Source organism: Agelaius tricolor, unplaced genomic scaffold (genome assembly GCF_023055355.1).
Source record: "Agelaius tricolor isolate 1412-34295 unplaced genomic scaffold, bAgeTri1.0.p SCAF_149, whole genome shotgun sequence".
NCBI classification, from domain to species: Eukaryota; Metazoa; Chordata; class Aves; order Passeriformes; family Icteridae; genus Agelaius; species Agelaius tricolor.
Window position 1 is genome coordinate 118,022 of NW_027269409.1, and position 21,809 is coordinate 139,830.

Here is a 21,809-nt window from a genome sequence, read left to right on the forward strand (position 1 = left end):
ACGGGAAAAGGGGCGTGGCCAAAAGTGAGGTGGAGTGGGTGTGGCCAAGAGAGCGCGAGGGGCGTGGCCTTGCAGAGGGGGCGTGGCTTTGGTGGGTGGGAGTGTCCTGGTCAGTCCGGGGGCGTGGTCAGGAGAGTCTGGGGGCGTGGCCAGGTGAGTCTGGCTCACCTGTCCTGGAGAGTGGGCGTGGCCAAATGACCTTAAAGGCTGTGTGGGCGTGGCCAGGGGAGTCAAGGGCGTGGCCATGCAAAGTGGACGTGTCCAGGTGAATTTGGGGGCGTGTCCAAGGAAAATGGGCGTGGTCAAGAGAATAAGGGGCATGTCCAGGTGATTCAGGTGGGCGTGCCCACAAAGAATGGGCGTGTCCGGGTGTGTCTGGGGGGCGTGTCTAAGGGAAGTGGGCGTGTCCAGATAACTCAGGGGGTGTGGTCATGCAAAGTGGGCGTGTCCAGGTGAGTCAGGTGGGCGTGTCCATTTAAGTCAGGCGGGTGTGGGCATTTAAGTGGGTGTGTCCAGGTAAATTTGGGGGCGTGTCCTGGGAAAATGGGCGTGTCCAGGTGTGTAATGGGTGTGTCCACATAAATCGGGAGTGGCCTTGTAAAGTGGGTGTGTCCGAGTCAATGGGCGTGTCCATGCAAAGTGGGTGTGTCCGAGTCAATGGGCGTGTCCTTGCAAAGTGGGCGTGTCCAAGTCAATGGATGCGTCTATGTAAAGTGGGCGTGTCTGGGTCAATGGGCGTGTCCATGCAAAGTGGGCGTGTCCTTGCAAAATGGGCGTGTCCTTGCAAAGTGGGCGTGTCCGAGTCAATGGGCGTGTCTATGCAAAGTGGGCATGTCTGAGTCTGTGGGTGTGTCCATGCAAAGTGGGCGTGTCCGAGTCAATGGGTGTGTCCATGCAAAGTGGGCGTCTCCAAGTAAATGGGCGTGTTCATGTAAAGTGGGCGTGTTCAAGTCAATGGGCATGTCCATGCAAAGTGGGCGTGTCTGAGTCTGTGGGTGTGTCCGTGCAAAGTGGGCGTGTCCAAGTCAATGGGCTTGTCTATGCAAAGTGGGCGTGTCCGAGTCAATGGGCGTGTCTATGTAAAGTGGGTGTGTCCTAGAAAATGGGCGTGTCCAAATAAATGGGAGTGTCCTAGTCAATGGGCGTGTCTTCACAAAGTGGGCGTGTCCGAGACAGTGGGCATGGCCAGGTAAAGTGGGCGTGTCTGTCAATGGGCGTGTCTGAGTCAATGGGCGTGTCCGTGCAAAGTGGGCGTGTCCGAGTAAATGGGCGTGTCCATGCAAAGTGGGCGTGTCCAAGTAAATGGGCGTGTCCGTGCAAAGTGGCCGTGTCCGAGTCAATGGGCGTGTCTATGCAAAGTGGGCATGTCTGAGTCTGTGGGCGTGTCCATGCAAATTGGGCATGTCCAAGTCAATGGGCGTGTCCATGCAAAGTGGGTGTGTCCGAGTCAATGGGCGTGTCCATGCAAAGTGGGCATGTCCTTGCAAAGTGGGCGTGTCTATGCAAAGAGGGTGTGTCCAAGTTAATGGGCGTGTCCGTGCAAAGTGGGCGTGTCTGAGTCAATGGGCGTGTCAAAGTCAACGGGCGCGTCCTCTCAAAGTGGGCGTGTCCCCCGGGAGTGGGCGTGGCTACACCCTGGGCAGCAGCGACCTCTGGCACCGCCTCAGGTGCGCGTGGGCCCCGCCCCGGCGCCGCCAGAACAAGGCCACGCCCCCCACGACGGCGGCCACGCCCACCAGCACCATCGGCCCCGCCCAGGCGCCGGGGCCCCGCCCCCACGGCGATGACGATGACCTCGGTGTCGGGCGCGCGGGTGGGCGGGGCCTGGGCGGGGCAGCCCAGCCAATCGCGGAGCGCGGATTTGGGGTATCCGGGCAGAACCCGCAGGGCGGAGTTGTCGAATTTCCAGTAGAGGTGGGAGCGGTAGAAATAGGTGAAGGCTGGAATGGGGAGACTGGGATCAAACTGGGAGGGACTGGGATCAAACTGGGAGGGACTGGGATCAAACTGGGAGGGACTGGGATCAAACTGGGAGGGACTGGGAGGGACTGGGATCAAATTGGGAGGGACTGGGAGGGACTGGGAGGGACTGGGAGGGACTGGGAACAAACTGGGAGGGACTGGGAGGGACTGGGAGGGACTGGGAGCAAACTGGGAGGGACTGGGAACAAACTGGGAGGGAACTGGGAGGGACTGGGAGGGAACTGGGAGGGAACTGGGAGGGACTGGGAACAAACTGGGAGGGACTGGGAGGGACTGGGATGGACTGGGAGGGACTGGGATCAAACTGGGAGGGACTGGGAGGGACTGGGATCAAACTGGGAGGGACTGGGAACAAACTGGGAGGGACTGGGAGGGACTGGGAACAAACTGGGAGGGACTGGGAGGGGGTTTGGGGGTTACTGGTTTGTACTGGGATGGAGTTCGGGGTTACTGGGAGGGACTGGGATCAAACTGGGAGGGACTGGGATCAAACTGGGAGGGACTGGGAGGGACTGGGAACAAACTGGGAGGGACTGGGAAGGGGTTTGGGGGTTACTGGTTTGTACTGGGATGGAGTTCGGGGTTACTGGGAGGGACTGGGATCAAATTGGGAGGGACTGGGAGGGACTGGGATCAAACTGGGAGGGACTGGGAGGGACTGGGATCAAACTGGGAGGGACTGGGATCAAACTGGGAGGGACTGGGAGGGAACTGGCTTGGACTGGGAGGGACTGGGAGGGGTTTGGGGGTGACTGGGAGGGACTGGGATCAAACTGGGATGGAGTGGGATCAAACTGGGAGGGGGTTTGGGGGTTACTGGTTTGTACTGGTTTGTACTGGGAGGGACTGGGAGGGACTGGGATCAAACTGGGAGGGACTGGGAGGGACTGGGATGGACTGGGAGGGACTGGGAGGGACTGGGATGGACTGGGAGGGACTGGGAGGGACTGGGATCAAACTGGGAGGGACTGGGAGCAAACTGGGAGGGACTGGAAACAAACTGGGAGGGACTGGGAGGGACTGGGAGCAAACTGGGAGGGACTGGGAGGGACTGGGATGGAGTGGGATCAAACTGGGAGGGACTGGGAGGGGGTTTGGGGGTTACTGGTTTGTACTGGGATGGAGTTCGGGGTTACTGGGAGGGACTGGGATCAAACTGGGAGGGACTGGGAGGAGCTGGGAGGGACTGGGATCAAACTGGGAGGGACTGGGATCAAACTGGGAGGGACTGGGATCAAACTGGGAGGGACTGGGAGGGACTGGGAACAAACTGGGAGGGACTGGGAAGGGGTTTGGGGGTTACTGGTTTGTACTGGGATGGAGTTCGGGGTTACTGGGAGGGACTGGGATCAAATTGGGAGGGACTGGGAGGGACTGGGATCAAACTGGGAGGGACTGGGAGGGACTGGGATCAAACTGGGAGGGACTGGGATCAAACTGGGAGGGACTGGGAGGGAACTGGCTTGGACTGGGAGGGACTGGGAGGGGTTTGGGGGTGACTGGGAGGGACTGGGATCAAACTGGGATGGAGTGGGATCAAACTGGGAGGGGGTTTGGGGGTTACTGGTTTGTACTGGTTTGTACTGGGAGGGACTGGGAGGGACTGGGAGGGGATTTGGGGTTACTGGGAGGGAGCTGGGAGTTACTGGTTTGTACTGGGAGGGAGTTCAGTGTTACTGGGATCAAATTGGGAGGGACTGGGAGGGACTGGGATCAAACTGGGAGGGACTGGGAGGGGGTTTGGGGGTTACTGGTTTATACTGGGAGGGACTGGGAGGGACTGGGAGGGAATTTTTTAAAGGGAATTTTTTGAGGGTTTTTTTTTGAGGGAATTTTTTGAGGGAATTTTTTGGAATTTTTTTTTGATTTTTTAGGGAATTTTTTGAGGGAATTTTTTGGGGATTTTTTTCAGGGGATTTTTTGAGGGAATTTTTTTTCAGGATTTTTTTTCGGGAATATTTTGAGGGAATTTTTAAAGGGAATTTTTTGAGGGAATTTTTTGAGGGAATTTTTGAGGGGATTTTTAAAGGGAATTTTTTGGGGGTTTTTTAGGGAATTTTTTGAGGGAATTCTTTAAAGAGAATTTTTTAAAGGGAATTTTTTGGGAATTTTTTTGAGGGAATTTTTTGAGGATTTTTTTGGAGGGATTTTTTAAAGGGAATTTTTGAGGGAATTTTTTGAGGGGATTTTTTGGGGTTTTTTGGGATTTTTGGGATTTTTTTGAGGGAATTTTTTGGGTTTTTTTTTTAGGAGATTTTTTTGAGGGAATTTTTTGAGGGGATTTTTTGAGGGATTTTTTGGGGATTTTTTTAGGGATTCTTGGGGATTTTTTGGGGGAATTTTTTGGTTTTTTTTTTTTTTTACGGGGGGATTTTTGGGGTGAATTTTTGGGGATTTTTTTTTGAGGGAATTTTTAAAGGGAATTTTTAAAGGGAATTTTTTGAGGGACTTTTTTGAGGGAATTTTTCGGGGATTTTTTTCGGATTTTTGGGGGGATTTTTTTGGGGGGATTTTTTGAGGGAATTTTTTGTTTGTGGTTTTTTTTTCGGAGATTTTTGGGGTGAATTTTTGGGTTTTTTGGGGTCTCACCATCGTCGGAGCCCATGAAGGCCCCGCGGGGGCCCGGGGGGATCCCCCAGACCTCGATGCTTTTGGGGTACTCGGGGTCCACGGCCCCCAGGGCCTCGTTGAACCGGTAATACCTGGGGAGGAGGGTGGGAAAAGGGATTTTGGGGTGAATTCGGGGAAATTTGGGAAATTTGGGAGGTTTGAGAGGCCCCAGAAGGTCCTAAAAGGTTGAGAAAAGGTCCCGGAAAGGCCCAGAAACGTCCCAGAAAGAGCCCGAAAAGGTCCTGAAAGATGCATAAAAAGCCCCAAAAGTCTGAGGGGAAAATCCCCAAAAAAATCCCCAAAAATCCCAAAAAATCCCAAAAATTCCTGAAAGGTCCCGAAAGGTCCTAAAAGGTGAATAAAAGATCCTAAAAGGTCCCAAAAAAGCCCAGAAATGTACCAAAAAAGAGCCCAGACAGGTCCTGATAGATGCATAAAAAGCCCCAAAAGTCCGGAGAAAAAAATCCCAGAAAAATCCCGAAAAAATCCCCAAAAAATCCCAGAAATTCCTGAAAGGTCCCGAAAGGTCCTGGAAGGCTCAAAGAAAGTCCTGGAAGGTGAATAAAAGATCCTAAAAGGTCCCAAAAAAGCCCAGAAATGTAGCAAAAAAGAGCCCAGACAGGTCCTGATAGATGCATAAAAAGCCCCAAAAGTCCGGGAAAAATCCCCAAAAAATCCCGAAAATTCCCCAAAATTCCAGAGAAATCCCGAAAGGTTCCAGAAGGTCCCAGAAGGTTCTGGAAGGTGAATAAAAGATCCTAAAAGGTCCCAAAAAAAGCCCAGAAACTTCCCAGAAAGAGCCCAGACAGGTCCTGAAAGATACATAAAAAGCACCAAAATCCAGGAAAAAATCCCCCAAAAAATCCCAGAAAAATCCCCCAAAAAATCCCAAAAATTCCTGAAAGGTCCCAAAAGGTCCTAAAAGGTGAATAAAAGATCCTAAAAGGTCCGAAAAAAGCCCAGAAATGTAGCAAAAAAGAGCCCAGACAGGTCCTGATAGATACATAAAAAGCCCCAAAAGTCTGAGGGGAAAATCCCCAAAAAATCCCAGAAAAATCCCCAAAAAATCCCAAAAAATCCCAGAAATTCCTGAAAGGTCCCAAAAGGTCCTGGAAGGCTCAGAGAAAGTCCTGGAAGGTGAATAAAAGATCCTAAAAGGTCCCAAAAAAAAGCCCAGAAATGTAGCGCAAAAAGAGCCCAGACAGATCCTGATAGATACATAAAAAGCCTCAAAAGTCTGAGGGGAAAATCCCAAAAAAATCCCAGAAAAATCCCCAAAAAAATCCCAGAAATTCCTGAAAGGTCCCAAAAAGTCCTGGAAGTCTCAGAGAAAGTCCTGGAAGGTGAATAAAAGATTCTAAAAGGTCCCCAAAAAAGCCCAGAAATGTAGCGCAAAAAGAGCCCAGAGAGGTCCTGAAAGATACATAAAAAGCACCAAAATCCAGGAAAAAATCCCCAAAAAAATCCCAGAAAAATCCCCCAAAAAATCCCAAAAATTCCTGAAAGGTCCCAAAAGGTCCTAAAAGGTGAATAAAAGATCCTAAAAGGTCCGAAAAAAGCCCAGAAATGTAGCAAAAAAGAGCCCAGACAGATCCTGATAGATACATAAAAAGCCTCAAAAGTCTGGGGGAAAAATCCCGAAAAAATCCCAGAAAAATCCCCCAAAAATCCCAGAAATTCCTGAAAGGTCCCGAAAGGTCCTAAAAGGTGAATAAAAGATCCTAAAAGGTCCCAAAAAAGCCCAGAAATGTAGCAAAACGAGCCCAGGCAGGTCCTGATAGATACATAAAAAGCCCCAAAAGTCCGGAGGAAAAAAAATCCCAAAAAAATCCCAAAAAATCCCCCAAAAATCCCAGAAATTCCTGAAAGGTCCCGAAAGGTCCTGGAAGGCTCAAAGAAAGTCCTGGAAGGTGAATAAAAGATCCTAAAAGGTCCCAAAAAAGCCCAGAAATGTAGCAAAAAAGAGCCCAGACAGGTCCTGATAGATGCATAAAAAGCCCCAAAAGTCCGGGAAAAATCCCCAAAAAATCCCGAAAATTCCCCAAAATTCCAGAGAAATCCCGAAAGGTTCCAGAAGGTCCCAGAAGGTTCTGGAAGGTGAATAAAAGATCCTAAAAGGTCCCAAAAAAAGCCCAGAAACTTCCCAGAAAGAGCCCAGACAGGTCCTGAAAGATACATAAAAAGCACCAAAATCCAGGAAAAAATCCCCCAAAAAATCCCAGAAAAATCCCCCAAAAAATCCCAAAAATTCCTGAAAGGTCCCAAAAGGTCCTAAAAGGTGAATAAAAGATCCTAAAAGGTCCGAAAAAAGCCCAGAAATGTAGCAAAAAAGAGCCCAGACAGGTCCTGATAGATACATAAAAAGCCCCAAAAGTCTGAGGGGAAAATCCCCAAAAAATCCCAGAAAAATCCCCAAAAAATCCCAAAAAATCCCAGAAATTCCTGAAAGGTCCCAAAAGGTCCTGGAAGGCTCAGAGAAAGTCCTGGAAGGTGAATAAAAGATTCTAAAAGGTCCCAAAAAAGCCCAGAAATGTAGCAAAACGAGCCCAGGCAGGTCCTGAAAGATACATAAAAAGCCCCAAAAGTCCGGGCAAAAATCCCGAAAAAAATCCCAGAAAAATCCCCCAAAAATCCCAGAAATTCCTGAAAGGTCCCAAAAAGTCCTGGAAGGCTCAGAGAAAGTCCTGGAAGGTGAATAAAAGATCCTAAAAGGTCCCAAAAAAGCCCAGAAATGTAGCAAAAAGTCGCCCAGCCAGGTCCTGAAAGATGCATAAAAAGCCCTGAAAAAATCGCTAAAAAAATCCCAAAAAATCCCAAAAATTTCTGGAAGGTCCTAGAAGGTCTCAGAATGTTCTGGAAGGTTCAGAGAAAGTTCTGGAAGGTGTAAAAAGGTCCTGAAACGTGCGGAAAGAGCCTGAAATAGCCCTAAAGTCGCCCAGCCAGGTCCTGGAAGATGCATAAAAAGCCCCGAAAAAAATGCTAAAAAAATCCCAAAAAATCCCAAAAAATCCCAGAAATTTCTGGAAGGTCCCAGAAGGTCTCAGAATGTTCTGGAAGGTTCAGAGAAAGTTCTGGAAGGTGCAGAAAGGTCCTGAAAGGTGCAGAAAGAGCCTGAAATAGCCCAAAAGTCGCCCGGCCAGGTCCTGAAAGATGCATAAAAAGCCCGGGAAAAATCGCTAAAAAAATCCCAAAAAATCCCAGAAATTTCTGGAAGGTCCCAGAAGGTCTCAGAATGTTCTGGAAGGGTCAGAGAAAGTTCTGCAAGGTGTAAAAAGGTCCTGAAAGGTGCAGAAAGAGCCTGAAATAGCCCCAAAGTCGCCCAGCCAGGTCCTGAAAGCTGCATAAAAAGCCCGGAAAAAATCGCTAAAAAAATCCAAAAAAATCCCAAAAAATCCCAGAAATTTCTGGAAGGTCCCGGGAGGTCTCAGAAGGTTCTGGAAGGTTCAGAGAAAGTTCTGGAAGGTTCAGAGAAAGTTCCTTAACGTGCAGAAAGAGCCTGAAATAGCCCAAAAGTCGCCCAGCCAGGTCCTGGAAGATGCATAAAAAGCCCCCAAAAAATTGCTAAAAAAATCCCAAAAAATCCCAAAAAATCCCAGAAATTTCTGGAAGGTCCCAGAAGGTCTCAGAAGGTTCTGGAAGGTGGCCTGGACGCACTTGTCACCCCGGAAGAGGTAAGTGTTGCCACTGGGCAGCCAGAGCAGGGCGGCGTCCAAGCGGTCGCTCGGGACCCCCCGGCCCAGCTCGGACAAAGGCCGGGGGTACCCGGGGGCCAAAACGCCCTCATCGAACACCCAGTGCCGGGAGCCTGGAATGGGGAGAAAACGGCCAAAATCAGGCAAAAATAGTAAAAAAAGAATGGTGAGAATAGGCCCAGATTTATCCCAAAGTCGGGGGAAAATTTGGACGGAATTGGCACAAAAATCGGCCAAAATTTGCCCAAAATTCAGCCCAAAATTCACCCAAAATTAAGCCCAAAATTCACCCAGATCCACCCAAAAATTCACTTCAGGATTTGCCCAAAATGCCCCAAAATTCGCCACAAAATCACACAAAATTCAGGTCGAAATTCACCCCAAAATCACCCAAAATTCAGCTCAAAATTGCCCAAAATTCAGCCCAAATTTCACCCAGAATCGCCCAAAAATTCACCCCAAGATTTGCCCAAAATCATCCAAAATTTACCTCAAAATTCACCCTAAAATCACTCGAAAATTCAGCCCAAAATTTGCCCCAAATTGCCCAAAATTCAGCCAAGATTTCACCAAAATTAACACTGAAATGGACCAAAAATTTGCCCAAAATTCAGCCCAAAACCACACAAAATTCACCCCAAAATCACACAAAATTCAGCTCAAAATTCACCCAGAATCAGCCAAAATTTACCTCAAAATTCACCCTAAAATCACTCGAAAATTCACCCCAAAATCTGCCAAGAGTTGCCAAAAAATCAGCCCAGAATTTGCCCAAAATGGCCCAAAATTCACCCCAAAATTCACCTTGAAATGACCCCAAAATTCAGCCCAAAATCACCCAAAATTCAACCCAAAATTTGCCCAAAATTGCCTAAAATTCAGCCAAGATTTGCACAAAATTAACCCTAAAATTCACTGAAAAATTGGCTGAAATCCCCCCCTGGTTGAACACCCAGTGCCGGGAGCCTGGAATGGGGAGAAAACGGCCAAAATCAGGCAAAAAGGGCAAAAAAAGAAGGGTCAGAATAGGCCCAGATTCATCCCAGAGTCGGGGGAAAATTTGGACGGAATTGGCACAAAAATCGCCCTGAATTGCCCAAAATTTGCCCAAAATTCACCTCAAAATTTGCCCAAAATTCACCCAGAATCGCCCAAAAATTCACTTCAAGATTTGCCCAAAATGCCCCAAAATTCGCCACAAAATCACACAAAATTCAGGTCAAAATTCACCCAGAGTCGCCCAAAAATTCACCCTGAAATTTGCCCAAAATCATCCAAAAATTCAGCTCAAAATTTCACCAAAATCACCCCAAAATTCACCCTGAAATTTGCCCAAAATCATCCAAAAATTCACCCCAAAATCACACAAAATTCACCCCAAAATTCACCCAGAATCAGCCAAAATTTACCTCAAAATTTGCCCAAAATTCACCTCAAAATTTGCCCAAAATTCAGCCCAAAAATTCACCCCAAAATCACCCAAAAATTCACTTCAAGATTTACCCAAAATGCCCCAAAATTCACCACAAAATCGCCCAAAATTCAGCTCAAAATTTCACCAAAATCACCACAAATTCACCCTGAAATTTGCCCAAAATTTGCCAAAAAATCACCCAAAATTCAGCCCAAAATTTATCCAGAAACACGAAAAAAATCAACCCAAGATTTGCTCAAAATGGCCCAAAAATTCACCCCAAAATCACCCAAAATTCACCCAGAATCGCCCAAAAATTCACCCCAGGATTTGCCCAAAATCACTCAAAATTCACCCCAAATTCACCCTGCAATTTGCCCAAAATTTGCCAAAAAATCACCCAAAATTCACCTCAAAATTTGCCCAAAATTCAGCCCCAAATTCACCCAGAACCACCCAAAAATTCACTTCAAGATTTGCCCAAAATGCCCCAAAATTTGCCACAAAAACACACAAAATTCAGCCCAAAATTCATCCAAAACCACCAAAAAATTCAGCCCAAAATTCACCCAAAATCACTCAAAATTCACCTCAAAATCACCCAAAATTCAGCCCAAAATTCATCCAAAACCACCCAAAAATTCACTTCAGGATTTGCCCAAAATGCCCCAAAATTCACCACAAAATCACCAAAAATTCAGCTCAAAATTTCACCAAAATCACCCCAAATTCACCCTGAAATTTGCCCAAAATTTGCCAAAAATTCACCCAAAATTCAGCCCAAAATTTATCCAGAAACACAAAAAAAAATCAACCCAAGATTTGCCCAAAATGCCCCAAAATTCACTCTAAAATCACCCAAAATTCAGCTCAAAATTCACCCAGAACCACCCAAAAATTCAATTTAGGATTTGCCCAAAATGCCCCAAAATTCACCCCAAAATCACACAAAATTCACCCCAAAATTCACCCAAAATCAGCCAAAATTTACCTCAAAATTCAGCCCAAATTCACCTCAAAATTTGCCCAAAATTCAACCCAAAATTCACCCAAAATCACCCAAAAATTCACCCCAAGATTTGCCCAAAATCATCCAAAAATTCACCCCAAAAATTCACCCAAAATCACACAAAATTCACCCCAAAATTCACCCAGAATCAGCCAAAATTTACCTCAAAATTCGCCCAAAATTCACCTCAAAATTTGCCCAAAATTCAGCCCCAAATTCACCCCAAAATCACCCAAAATTCAGCCCAAAATCGCCCAAAATTCAGCTCAAAATTTCACCAAAATCTCCCCAAATTCACCCTGAAATTTGTCCGAAATTTGCCAAAAAATCACCCAAAATTCAGCCCAAAATTCACCCAAAATTCAGCCCAAAATTCACCAAGATTTGCCCAAAATTAACCCTGAAACGAACCAAAAATTTGCCCAAAATTCCCCACAAAATCGCCCAAAATTCAGCCCAAAATTCATCCAAAACCCCCAAAAAATTCACCCAAAACCACCAAAAAATTCACCTCAAAATTTGCCCAAAATTCAGCCCCAAATTCACCCAGATCCACCCAAAAATTCACTTCAGGATTTGCCCAAAATGCCCCAAAATTCACCCCAAAATCACCAAAAATTCAGCTCAAAATTCACCCAAAACCACCCAAAAATTCACTTCAAGATTTGCCCAAAATCATCCAAAAATTCACCCCAAAATCACACAAAATTCAGCCCAAAATCACACAAAATTCAGCTCAAAATTCACCCAGAATCAGCCAAAATTTACCCCAAAATTCACCCTAAAATCACTCGAAAATTCACCCCAAAATGTGCCAAGAGTTGCCAAAAAATCAGCCCAGAATTTGCCCAAAATGGCCCAAAATTCACCCCAAAATCACCCAAAATTCACCCCAAAATTCACCAAGATTTGCCCAAAATTAACCCTGGAATGAACCAAAAATTTGCCCAAAATTCACCACAAATTTCATCCAAAACCACCCAAAAATTAAGCCCAAAATCACTCAAAATTCACCTCAAAATTTGCCCAAAATTCACCCCAAAATTCATTCAGAATCACCCAGAAATTCAAATCAAATTAAAATTAAATTAAATCCCAATTAAACCCCAATAAAATCCCAATAAAATGGAATTAAATCCCAATTAAATCCCAATTTAATCCAATTAAACCCCAATAATCCCCAATAAAATCCCAATTAAATCAAATTAAACCCCAATAAAACCCCAATAAACCCCAATTAAACCCCAATAAAATCCCAATTAAATCCAATTAAATCCCAATAAAATCGAATTAAATCCCAATTAAATCCCAATTTAATCCAATTAAACCCCAATAATCCCCAATAAAATCCCAATAAAACCCCAAAAAACCCCAATAAAACCCCAATAAAATCGAATTAAACCCCAATAAAAGCCCAATAAACCCCAAGAATCCCCTAAAAAATCCCAAATAAATCCCAAAAAATCCCCAAAAAATCGAATTAAATCCCAATTAAACCCCAAAAAACCCCATAAATCCCCTATAAAATCCCAAATAAATCCCAAAAAATCGAATTAAATCCTTATTAAACCCCAATAAAATCCCCAAAAATCCCAATAAAATGGAATTAAATCCCAATTAAATCCCAATTAAATCCTATTAAACCCCAATAAAACCCCAATAAACCCCAAAAAACCCAATAAAATTGAGTTAAAGCCCAATTAAATACCAATTAAATCCCAATAAAATCCCAAAAAAATCGAATTAAACCCCAACAAAACCCCAATAATCCCCAATAAAATCCCAATAAAACCCCATAAATCCCCTATAAAATCCCAAATAAACCCCAATAAAACCCCAATAAAATCCCAAAAAATCCCCAAAAAATCGAATTAAATCCCAATAAAACCCCAATAAAATCCAATTAAACCCCAATAAAATCCCAATAAAACCCCATAAATCCCCCAAAAATTCCAAATAAATCCCAAAAAACCCCAAAATCGCCGGATTTTGCCCCAAAAACCTTTAAAGAAGACGAATTTTCCGTCGCTCCTCTCGTAGGCGGCGTCGATGCTCGGGGGGAGCCCGGCCCAGAATTGGCCGATGGGGAGGGGGTACCCGGGCATGACCTGGCCCGCGCGGAGCCGCCAGAACCAGCGCTCCTGAGGGGAAAAAGGGGGGAAAAATGGGAAAAATGGGGGAAAATGGGGAAAAACGGTGAAAAAACGGTGAAAATCGGTGAAAAAATGGAGAAAATCGGTGAAAAAATGGAGAAAATCGGTGAAAAAATGGGGGAGAAATGGAGGAAAATGGGGGGAAAATGGAGGAGAAATGGGGAAAATTTCAGGAGAAACATTGGGGGAGAAATGGGGGAAAAATGGGGAAAAACGGTGAAAAAATGGAGGGAAATGGGGGAGAAATGGGGAAGAAATTGGGGGAAAATTGGAGGAAAAAGGGGGAAAAATGGAGGAAAATGGGGAAAAAATGGGGGTAAAATGGAGGAGAAATGGAGGAAAATGGGGGAAAAATGGAGGAGAAATGGGGAAAATTTCAGGGGAAAAATGGGGGGAAAATGGGGAAAAAATAGGGAAAAAAATGAAGAAAAATTGGAGGAAAATTGGAGAAAAAGGGGGAAAAATTGGGGGAAAAATGGGGAGAAATGGAGGAAAATGGGGGGAAAATGGAGGAGAAATGGGGAAAATTTCAGGAGAAACATTGGGGGAGAAATGGGGGAAAAATGGGGAAAAACGGTGAAAAAATGGAGGGAAATGGGGGAGAAATGGGGAAGAAATTGGGGGAAAATTGGAGGAAAAAGGGGGAAAAATGGAGGAAAATGGGGAAAAAATGGGGGTAAAATGGAGGAGAAATGGAGGAAAATGGGGGAAAAATGGAGGAGAAATGGGGAAAATTTCAGGGGAAAAATGGGGGGAAAATGGGGAAAAAATAGGGAAAAAAATGAAGAAAAATTGGAGGAAAATTGGAGAAAAAGGGGGAAAAATTGGGGGAAAATGGAGGAAAAATGGAGGAAAATGGGGGGAAAATGGGGGAAAAAGGGGGGAAAAATGGAGGAGAAATGGGGAAAATTTCAGGGGGAAAAAATGGAGGAAAATGGGGGGGAAATGGGGAAAAAATGGAGGAAAATGGGGGGAAAATGGAGGAGAAATGGGGAAAATTTCAGGGGAAAAATGGGGGAGAAATGGGGGAAAAATGGGGAAAAACGGTGAAAAAATGGAGGAAAATGGGGGAGAAATGGGGAAGAAATTGGGGGAAAATTGGAGGAAAATTGGGGGGAAAATGAGGAAAAATGGGGGGAAAATGGAAATAGGGAGAGGATTTGGGGGAAATTGGGGAAAAATGAGGGGAAAATGGGGGAAAATGGGGGAAAATGGGAAAAATGGGAAAAATGGGGGGAGAGGGGGTACCCGGGCATGACCTGGCCCGCGCGGAGCCGCCAGAACCAGCGCTCCTGAGGGGAAAAAGGGGGGAAAAATGGGAAAAATGGGGGAAAATGGGGAAAAACGGTGAAAAAACGGTGAAAATCGGTGAAAAAATGGAGAAAATCGGTGAAAAAATGGAGAAAATCGGTGAAAAAATGGGGGAAAACGGGGACAGCAAGGTCCTGGAAGGTCACAAAAAAAAAATCGAAAAAACACGAAAAAAATCGGAAAAAATCCCAAAAAATCCAGAAAAAAATCCAGAAATTGTCCTGAATTTTCTCAAATTCACCCCAAAAATTTTCAAAAAAGAATTCCCAACAATTTTACAAAAATGAACCCTCTCATGGACCTCCCTATACGTTGCATTGCAAGGTCCTGGAAGGTCACAAAAGAATCGGAAAAAAATCGGAAAAATCCCCAAAAAATCCCACAAAAAATTCCAGAAATTGTCCTAAATTTTCTCAAATTCACCCCAAAAAATTTCCAAAAAAATTCCCAACAATTTTCCAAAAAACCCTCTCTCAAGTATCTCCCTATACAATGGCTTGAAAGGTCCTGGAAGGTCACAAAAAAATCGAAAAAAATCGGAAAAAATTCCCCAAAAATCCAGAAAAATTTACAGAAATTTTCCTAAATTTTCTCAAATTCACCCCAAAAAATTTCCAAAAAAAAAATTCCAAACAATTTTCAAAAAAAACCTCTCTCAAGTATCTCCCTATACAATGGCTTGAAAGGTCCTGGAAGGTCACAAAAAAATCGAAAAAAAATCGAAAAAAATCGAAAAAAAATCGGAAAAAATCCCCAAAAATCCCACAAAAATCCCCGAAATTTTCCTAAATTTTCCTATTTCCCCCCCAAAAAAATTCCCAACAATTTTCCAAAAAAATCCCTCTTAAGGACCTCCCTATACGTTGCATTGTAAGGTCCTGGAAGGTCACAAAAAAATCGAAAAAAATCGAAAAAAATCGGAAAAAATCCCCAAAAAATTCCACAAAAATCCCAGAAATTGTCCTAAATTTTCCCATTTTCCCCCAAAAAATTTCCAAAAAAAAATTCCCCACAATTTTCCAAAAAAAAACCTCTCAAGTACCTCCCTATACATTGCATTGCAAGGTCCTGGAAGGTCACCAAAAAAACCGAAAAAAAATCGAAAAAAATCGAAAAAAAATCGGAAAAAATCCCCAAAAATCCCACAAAAATCCCAGAAATTTTCCTAGATTTTCTCAAATTCACCCAAAAAAATTCCAAAAAAAATCCCAACAATTTTCCAAAAAAAAACTCTCTCAATGATCTCCCTATAGAATGGCTTGAAAGGTCCTGGAAGGTCACAAAAAAAAAAATCGAAAAAGAATCGGAAAAAAATCGGAAAAAATCCCAAAAAAATCCCACAAAAAGTCCATAAATTTTCCCAAATTCACCTCAAAATTCCCCAAAAAAATTTCCCCCAAAAAATTCCCCACAATTTTCCAAAAAAAACCCCTCTCAAGTACCTCCCTATACATTGCATTGCAAGGTCCCGGAAGGTCACAAAAAAAATCGAAAAAAAAATCGGAAAAAATCCCAAAAATATCCACAAAAATTTCCACAAAAATTTCCAGAAATTTTCCTCAATTTCCCATTTTCCCCCCAAAAAAATTAAAAAAAAAAAATTCCCAACAATTTTCAAAAAAAAACCTCTCAAGGGCCTCCCTATACATTGCATTGCAAGGTCCTGGAAGGTCACCAAAAAAACCGAAAAAAAAAATCGAAAAAAATCGAAAAAAAATCGGAAAAATTCCCCCAAAATTCCACAAAAATCCCAGAAATTTTCCTCAATTTTCCCAAATTCACCCAAAAAAATTCAAAGAAAAATTTCCAAACAATTTAAAAAATAAAAACCTCTCAAGTACCTCCCTATACAATGCATTGCAAGGTCCTGGAAGGTCACAAAAAAATCGAAAAAAATCGAAAAAAAATCGGAAAAAATCCCAAAAAATTCCACAAAAATCCCCGAAATTTTCCCAAATTTTCCCAAATTCCCCCCAAAATTCCCACCTTGAAGACGAACATCTCCCCCCGGAGCATGGCCACGGTGTCAAAGTCGCCGTCGCAGATCCGGGGCCCGTAGGGGGGGCCCGGGGGGGGGAGGGGAGGGGAGCGAGGGGTGGGGGAGGGGCGGGGGGAGGGGTTGGAGGAGGAGCCTGAGGGGGGAAAAAAAAATAAAATTAAAAATTCAAATTTTGGGGATTTTTGGGGAATTTTTGGGGTAAATTTGGGGAAATTTGTGGGAATTTTGGGGGGGGTTTTTGGAAATTTTTGGGGGAATTTGGGGGGGATTTTTTGGGAATTTTTGGGGTAAATTTGGGGAATTTTGGGGTAAATTTGGGGAATTTTGGGGGTAAATTTGTGGGAATTTTTGAGGTAAATTTCGGGAATTTTGGGGGTAAATTTGTGGGAATTTGGGGAATTTTGGGGGGGGATTTTTGGGAATTTTGGGGGTAAATTTGTGGGAAATTTGTGGGAATTTTTGGGGGGTTTTTTTTGGAATTTTGGGGGAATTTGGGGGGGATTTTTTGGGAATTTTTTGGGTAAATTTGGTGAATTTTGGGGGATTTTTTTGGGAATTTTGGGGGGGATTTTGGGGGGGTAAATTTGTGGGAATTTGGGGAATTTTGGGGGTGATTTTTTGGGGATTTTGGGGGTAAATTTGTGGGAATTTGGGGAATTTTGGGGGATTTTTGGGAATTTTTGGGGTAAATTTGTGGGAATTTGGGGAATTTTGGGGGGGATTTTGGGGGGGATTTTTTGGGAATTTTTTGGGTAAATTTGGTGAATTTTGGGGGAATTTTTTTGGGAATTTTGGGGGTAAATTTGTGGGAATTTGGGGAAAATTTTCTGGGGAATCTTTCGGGGAATTTTGTAGGAAATTTGTAGGAATTTGGGGGATTTTGGAGTAATTCAGGGGAAATTGTGGGAAAAAATTGGAATTTTGAGGGAAATTTGGGGGAATTTTGGTGGAATTTTTGGGGAAAATTTGGGGGATTTTGGAGGGAAATTTTGGGGGAAAATTTTGGGGGATTTTGGAAGAATTTTGGGGGAAATTTAAGGGGGAATTTGGGGGAATTTTGATGGAATTTTGGGGAGGATTTGGGGAAGCTTTGGGGAACAAATTGGGGACTTTTGAGAGGGAAATTTGGGGAATTTTGGGGCAATTTTGTGGTGAAAATTGGGGGAATTTGGGGCAATTTTGTGGGGAAAATTGGGGAAATTTTTGGGAAAATTTCGGGAAATTTGGGAAATTTTGGGGAGAATTTCAAGGTAATTTGGGGAATTTTTAGAGATTTTGGGGGGAAATTTCGGTCAATTTTTCCTTGCAATTTTGGGTCAATTTTTTATTGCATTTTGAGCCAACTTTGGGTCAATTTTGTGCCAATTTTTGGTGCAATTTTGAGCTGATTTTTGGTCAATTTTGGTCCCATTTTTAGGTAATTTTTCATTGCAATTTTGAGCCAATTTTGCTCAATTTTGAGCCAATTTTGCTCCAATTTTGAGGTAATTTTTCACTGCAATTTGAGCCAACTTTTGGCCAATTTTGGGGCATTTTTGGACCAATTTTTGGTGCAATTTTGCATCAATTTTCACCCAATTTTAGGCTGATTTTGGGTCAATTTGGGTGAAACTTTTCACTGCAATTATGCCAAATTTTTGGCCAATTTCACATTGATTTTGACACAATTTTTAGCCAATTTTGCATTGATTTGGAGCCAATTTTTGGGCCAATTTTGGGTCAATTTTTGGCCAATTTTGGTCTAATTTTCAGTGCAATTTTGAGCCGATTTTTAGCCAATTTTTCACCATTTTTTCTCCAATTTTCAGTGTGATTTTAAGCCAATTTTTCAACCATTTTTTCTCCAATTCTCACTGTGATTTTGAGCTGATTTTGCTCCAATTTTGCCCCAATTTTTGCTCCAATTTTGGTGCAATTTGAGCCAAAATTTGGCTGATTATGGAGCAATTTTGGGGCAATTTTTTTCTTCATTTTGAGCCAATTTTGGTCCAATTTTGATCTGATTTTACTCCAATCTTCCTCCAATTTTTAATGTAATTTTGTGGTGATTTTAAGCTGATTTTGAGCCGATTTTGAGGCAATTTTTTGCTACACTTTGAGCCAATTTCAGCCAATTTTTAAGTGCAATTTTTGGTGCAATTTGGAGCCAATTTTCAACCAATTTGGGGCCAAATTTCCGTGTGATTTTTTGGCCAATTTTAGGCTGATTTTGGGTCAATTTGGGTGAAACTTTTCACTGCAATTAGCCCCAATTTTTGCCCAATTTCACATTGATTTTGACACAATTTTTAGCCAATTTTGCATTGATTTGGACCCAATTTTTGGCCAATTTTGGGTCAATTTTTGGCCAATTTTGGTCCAATTTTCAGTGCAATTTTGAGCCAGTTTTGAGCTGATTTTTAGCCAATTTTTGACCATTTTTTCTCCAATTCTCTGTGTGATTTTTAGCCAATTTTGCCCCAATTTTTGCTCCAATTTTGCTCCAATTTTGGTGCCATTTGATCCAAAATTTGGCTGATTATGAAGCAATTTTGGGGCAATTTTTGGGCAATTTTTTTCTTCATTTTGAGCCAATTTTGGTCTGATTTTGCTCCAACCTTGCTCCAATTTTTAATGTAATTTTGTGGTGATTTTGAGTTTTGAGTCAATTTTGGGGCAATTTTTGCTACACTTTGAGCCAATTTCAGCCAATTTTTAAGTGCGATTTTTGGTGCAATTTGGAGCCAATTTTCAACCAATTTTGGGCCAAATTTCCGTGTGATTTTTTGGTCAATTTTAGGGTGATTTTGGGTCAATTTGGGTGAAACTTTTCACTGCAATTAGATCCAATTTTTGCCCAATTTCACTTTGATTTTTGACCCAATTTTTAGCCAATTTTGCATTTATTTGGACCCAATTTTTGGCCAATTTTGGGTCAATTTTTGGCCAATTTTGGTCCAAATTTCAGTGCAATTTTGAGCTGATTTTTAGCCAATTTTTGACCATTTTTTCTCCAATTTTCAGTGTGATTTTTAGCCAATTTTTGGCCATTTTTTTCTCCAATTTTCAGTGTGATTTTAAGCCAATTTTTCACCATTTTTTCTCCAATTCTCAGTGTGATTTTGAGCTGATTTTGCTCCAATTTTGCCCCAATTTTTGCTCCAATTTTTGGTGCAATTTGAGCCAATATTTGTCTGATTATGGAGCAATTTTGGGGCAATTTTTTTCTTCATTTTGAGCCAATTTTGGTCCAATTTTGGTCCAATTTTCAGTGCAATTTTGAGCCGATTTTTAGCCAATTTTTCACCATTTTTTCTCCAATTTTCAGTGTGATTTTTAGCCAATTTTGGTCCAATTCTCACTGTGATTTTGAGCTGATTTTTGCCCCAATTTTTGCTCCAATTTTTGGTGCCATTTGATCCAAAATTTGGCTGATTATGAAGCAATTTTGGGGCAATTTTTTTCTTCATTTTGAGCCAATTTTGGTCCAATTTTTTGTCTGATTTTGCTCCAATCTTCCTCCAATTTTTAGTGTGATTTTCGTGCAATTTTCGCTCCAATTTCCACCATTTTGAGCCGATTTTTTTGCTGCCGCTCGGGCCAATTTTTGCCCGATTTTTTGCCCGATTTCGCCCCAAATCTCCCCAAAGTCACCGTAGAGCTGCTGGATGCCGCGCCGGTCGTCGTCGGGCAGCTCGAAGGCCTCGGTGTCCATCCATTGGTAGAAGGGCGCCATGATGGCCGAGGGGTCGCTGGAATGTTCCAGGCCCAGGGCGTGGCCAAGCTCGTGCACGGCCACCAGGAAAAGGTCGTTCCCTGCCGGGGGAGGGGCGTGGGAGGTCATGGGGGGGGCGTGGGAGGTCATGGGAGGTCATGGGAGGTCATGGAAGGTCAATGGAAGATGCCAAAAGTCAAGGTTGGGTCAATGGAAACTCTTCAAGGTCAATGTTGGGTCATGGAAGGTCATGGAAGGTCAATGGAAGATGGCAAAAGTCAAGGTTGGGTCAATGGAGACCCTTCTTGGTCAATGGTTGGGTCAAGGTTGGGTCATGGAAGGTCAAGGTTGGATCAATGGGGATCCTTCATGGTCATGGAAGGTCAATGGAAACTCTTCATGGTCAATGGTTGGGTCAATGGAAGATGTCCAAGGTCAAGGTTGGGTCATGGATGGTCAAGGTTGGGTCAAGGTTGGGTCATGGAAGGTCAATGGAAGATGCCAAAAGTCAAGGTTGGGTCAATGGAGACCCTTGGGGGTCAATGGTTGGGTCATGGTTGGGTCAAGGTTGGGTCAATGGAGACTCCTCATGGTCATGGAAGGTCGTGGAAGGTCAAGGTTGGATCAATGGGGATCCTTCATGGTCATGGAAGGTCAATGGAAACTCTTTATGGTCAATGGTTGGGTCATGGTTGGGTCATGGTTGGGTCATGGAAGGTCATGGAAGGTCAATGGGGACCCTTCATGGTCAATGGTTGGGTCAATGGAAGATGTCCAAGGTCAAGGTTGGGTCAGGGAAGGTCAAGGTTGGGTCAATGGGGACCCTTTATTGTCCATGGTTGGGTCAAGGAAGGTCAATGTTGGGTCATGGAAGGTCATAGAAAGCCATGGAAGGTCATGGAAGGTCTATGGAGACCCTTCATGGTCAATGGTTGGGTCATGGTTGGGTCATGGAAGGTCATGGAAAGCCATGGAAGGTCAATGGGGACCCTTCATGGTCATGGTTGGGTCAATGGAAGATGTCCAAGGTCAAGGTTGGGTCAATGGAGACCCTTCATGGTCATGGAAGGTCAAGGTTGGGTCATGGAAGGTCATAGAAAGCCATGGAAGGTCATGGAAGGTCAATGGGGACCCTTCATGGTCAATGGTTGGGTCAATGGAAGATGTCCAAGGTCAAGGTTGGGTCAAGGTTGGGTCATGGAAGGTCAAGGTTGGGTCAATGGAGACTCCTCATGGTCAATGGTTGGGTCATGGAAGGTTTTTCACCCAATTTTCCCCATTTTTCCCCCTAAAATCCCAAATTTTTCCCCATTTTCCACCCAATCTTCCCCCCATTTTTTCCCCATGTTTTCCCCATTTTTCCACCCGACTCCCCCCAATTTCCCCATTTTCCACCCAATTTTCCACCCTAAAATCCCCATTTTTTCACCTAAAATCCCCATTTTCCCCCCATTTTCCACCCAATTTTTCCCATTTTTTCACCTAATTTTTCCCCATTTTTCACCCAATTTTTCCCACCTAAAATCCCCGTTTTTCCACCCAATTTTCCCCGTTTTTCCCAATTTTTCCCCCATTTTTCCACCCAATTTTCCCCCTAAAATCCCCATTTTTCCCCATTTTCCACCCATTTTTTCCACCCAAAATCCCCATTTTTCTCCCAATTTTCCCACCCAATTTTCCCCGTAAAATCCCCATTTTTCCCATTTTCCACCCATTTTTTCACCCAATTTTCCCCCCATTTTTTCCGCCATTTCCCCCCCATTTTCTCCCCATTTTTCCCCCATTTTTTGCTCTAAAATCCCCATTTTTTCCCCATTTTCCACCCATTTTTCCCCCAATTTTCCTCATTTTTACCCCATTTTTTCCCATTTTCCCCCCATTTTCCCCCATTTCCCGCCCAATTTCCCCCCATTTTTTCCCCATTTTTTCACCGTTTTTCACCCA

At 43.6% G+C, this 21,809-nt stretch overlaps 2 protein-coding genes and 5 long non-coding RNA genes across 9 annotated transcripts; 3 read left to right on the forward strand and 4 right to left on the reverse strand.

The window, feature by feature from the left end:
* Positions 1–62: 62 nt before the first annotated feature.
* LOC139586888 (uncharacterized) lies at positions 63–1,333 on the forward strand. Its single transcript, XR_011678048.1, has 2 exons — positions 63–265; positions 328–1,333. It is a non-coding gene; the product is annotated as an uncharacterized lncRNA (long non-coding RNA).
* On the reverse strand, positions 1,320–20,030 carry LOC139586886 (matrix metalloproteinase-14-like). The gene is made up of 6 exons (XM_071420557.1): positions 19,805–20,030; positions 16,159–16,304; positions 12,711–12,849; positions 8,248–8,398; positions 4,573–4,685; positions 1,320–1,940 (listed from the first exon to the last, which is right to left on the reverse strand). Exons 1-6 carry the CDS (start codon positions 20,013–20,015, stop codon positions 1,411–1,413), a joined length of 1,290 nt encoding a protein of 429 aa, XP_071276658.1. The 5' UTR covers positions 20,016–20,030; the 3' UTR covers positions 1,320–1,410.
* Positions 2,014–3,467, reverse strand: LOC139586889 (uncharacterized). Its single transcript, XR_011678049.1, has 5 exons — positions 3,453–3,467; positions 3,057–3,420; positions 2,372–2,962; positions 2,268–2,339; positions 2,014–2,028 (listed from the first exon to the last, which is right to left on the reverse strand). It is a non-coding gene; the product is annotated as an uncharacterized lncRNA (long non-coding RNA).
* Positions 3,164–8,270, forward strand: LOC139586887 (uncharacterized). Of its 2 annotated transcripts, XR_011678047.1 has the most exons (9): positions 3,164–3,292; positions 3,574–3,635; positions 3,751–4,178; positions 4,442–5,402; positions 5,584–5,720; positions 6,110–6,755; positions 6,937–7,052; positions 7,264–7,474; positions 7,651–8,270. It is a non-coding gene; the product is annotated as an uncharacterized lncRNA (long non-coding RNA). The 2 variants fall into 2 exon arrangements; XR_011678046.1 differs by lacking the exon at positions 3,164–3,292 and having other exon boundaries at positions 3,536–4,026; positions 4,429–5,402.
* LOC139586884 (uncharacterized) lies at positions 4,453–7,382 on the reverse strand. 2 transcript variants are annotated; one of them, XM_071420553.1, is made up of 4 exons: positions 7,105–7,382; positions 6,291–6,711; positions 5,700–5,720; positions 4,453–5,109 (listed from the first exon to the last, which is right to left on the reverse strand). In XM_071420553.1, exons 1-4 carry the CDS (start codon positions 7,363–7,365, stop codon positions 4,772–4,774), a joined length of 1,041 nt encoding a protein of 346 aa, XP_071276654.1. In that variant the 5' UTR covers positions 7,366–7,382; the 3' UTR covers positions 4,453–4,771. The 2 variants fall into 2 exon arrangements, with proteins under 2 accessions (XP_071276654.1, XP_071276655.1); XM_071420554.1 differs by having other exon boundaries at positions 6,110–6,711.
* Positions 8,408–12,693, reverse strand: LOC139586890 (uncharacterized). The gene is made up of 3 exons (XR_011678050.1): positions 9,695–12,693; positions 8,743–9,200; positions 8,408–8,596 (listed from the first exon to the last, which is right to left on the reverse strand). It is a non-coding gene; the product is annotated as an uncharacterized lncRNA (long non-coding RNA).
* On the forward strand, positions 17,646–19,507 carry LOC139586892 (uncharacterized). The gene is made up of 5 exons (XR_011678052.1): positions 17,646–17,766; positions 17,868–17,980; positions 18,564–18,608; positions 19,131–19,266; positions 19,435–19,507. It is a non-coding gene; the product is annotated as an uncharacterized lncRNA (long non-coding RNA).
* Positions 20,031–21,809: the final 1,779 nt, after the last annotated feature.

What these genes read in the sequence shown, in the direction of transcription:
- LOC139586886 (XM_071420557.1), bottom strand. Translation starts at nt 20,015, where the DNA reads ATGACCTCCCACGCCCCCCCCATGACCTCCCACGCCCCTCCCCCGGCA. An exon ending in TACCTCTTCCGGGGTGACAA is followed by an intron (nt 4,686 to 8,247) that starts GTGCGTCCAGGC and finishes CCTCCTCCCCAG; the next exon opens with GTATTACCGGTTCAACGAGG. An exon ending in CTTCATGGGCTCCGACGATG is followed by an intron (nt 1,941 to 4,572) that starts GTGAGACCCCAA and finishes TCCCCATTCCAG; the next exon opens with CCTTCACCTATTTCTACCGC.
- LOC139586884 (XM_071420553.1), bottom strand. Translation starts at nt 7,365, where the DNA reads ATGCATCTTTCAGGACCTGGCTGGGCGACTTTTTGCTACATTTCTGGG. An exon ending in TTTTATTCACCTTTTAGGAC is followed by an intron (nt 5,721 to 6,290) that starts CTTTCGGGACCT and finishes ACCTTCCAGGAC; the next exon opens with TTTCTCTGAGCCTTCCAGGA. An exon ending in TTCTCTGAGCCTTCCAGGAC is followed by an intron (nt 5,110 to 5,699) that starts CTTTTGGGACCT and finishes ACCTTTCGGGAC; the next exon opens with CTTTCAGGAATTTCTGGGAT.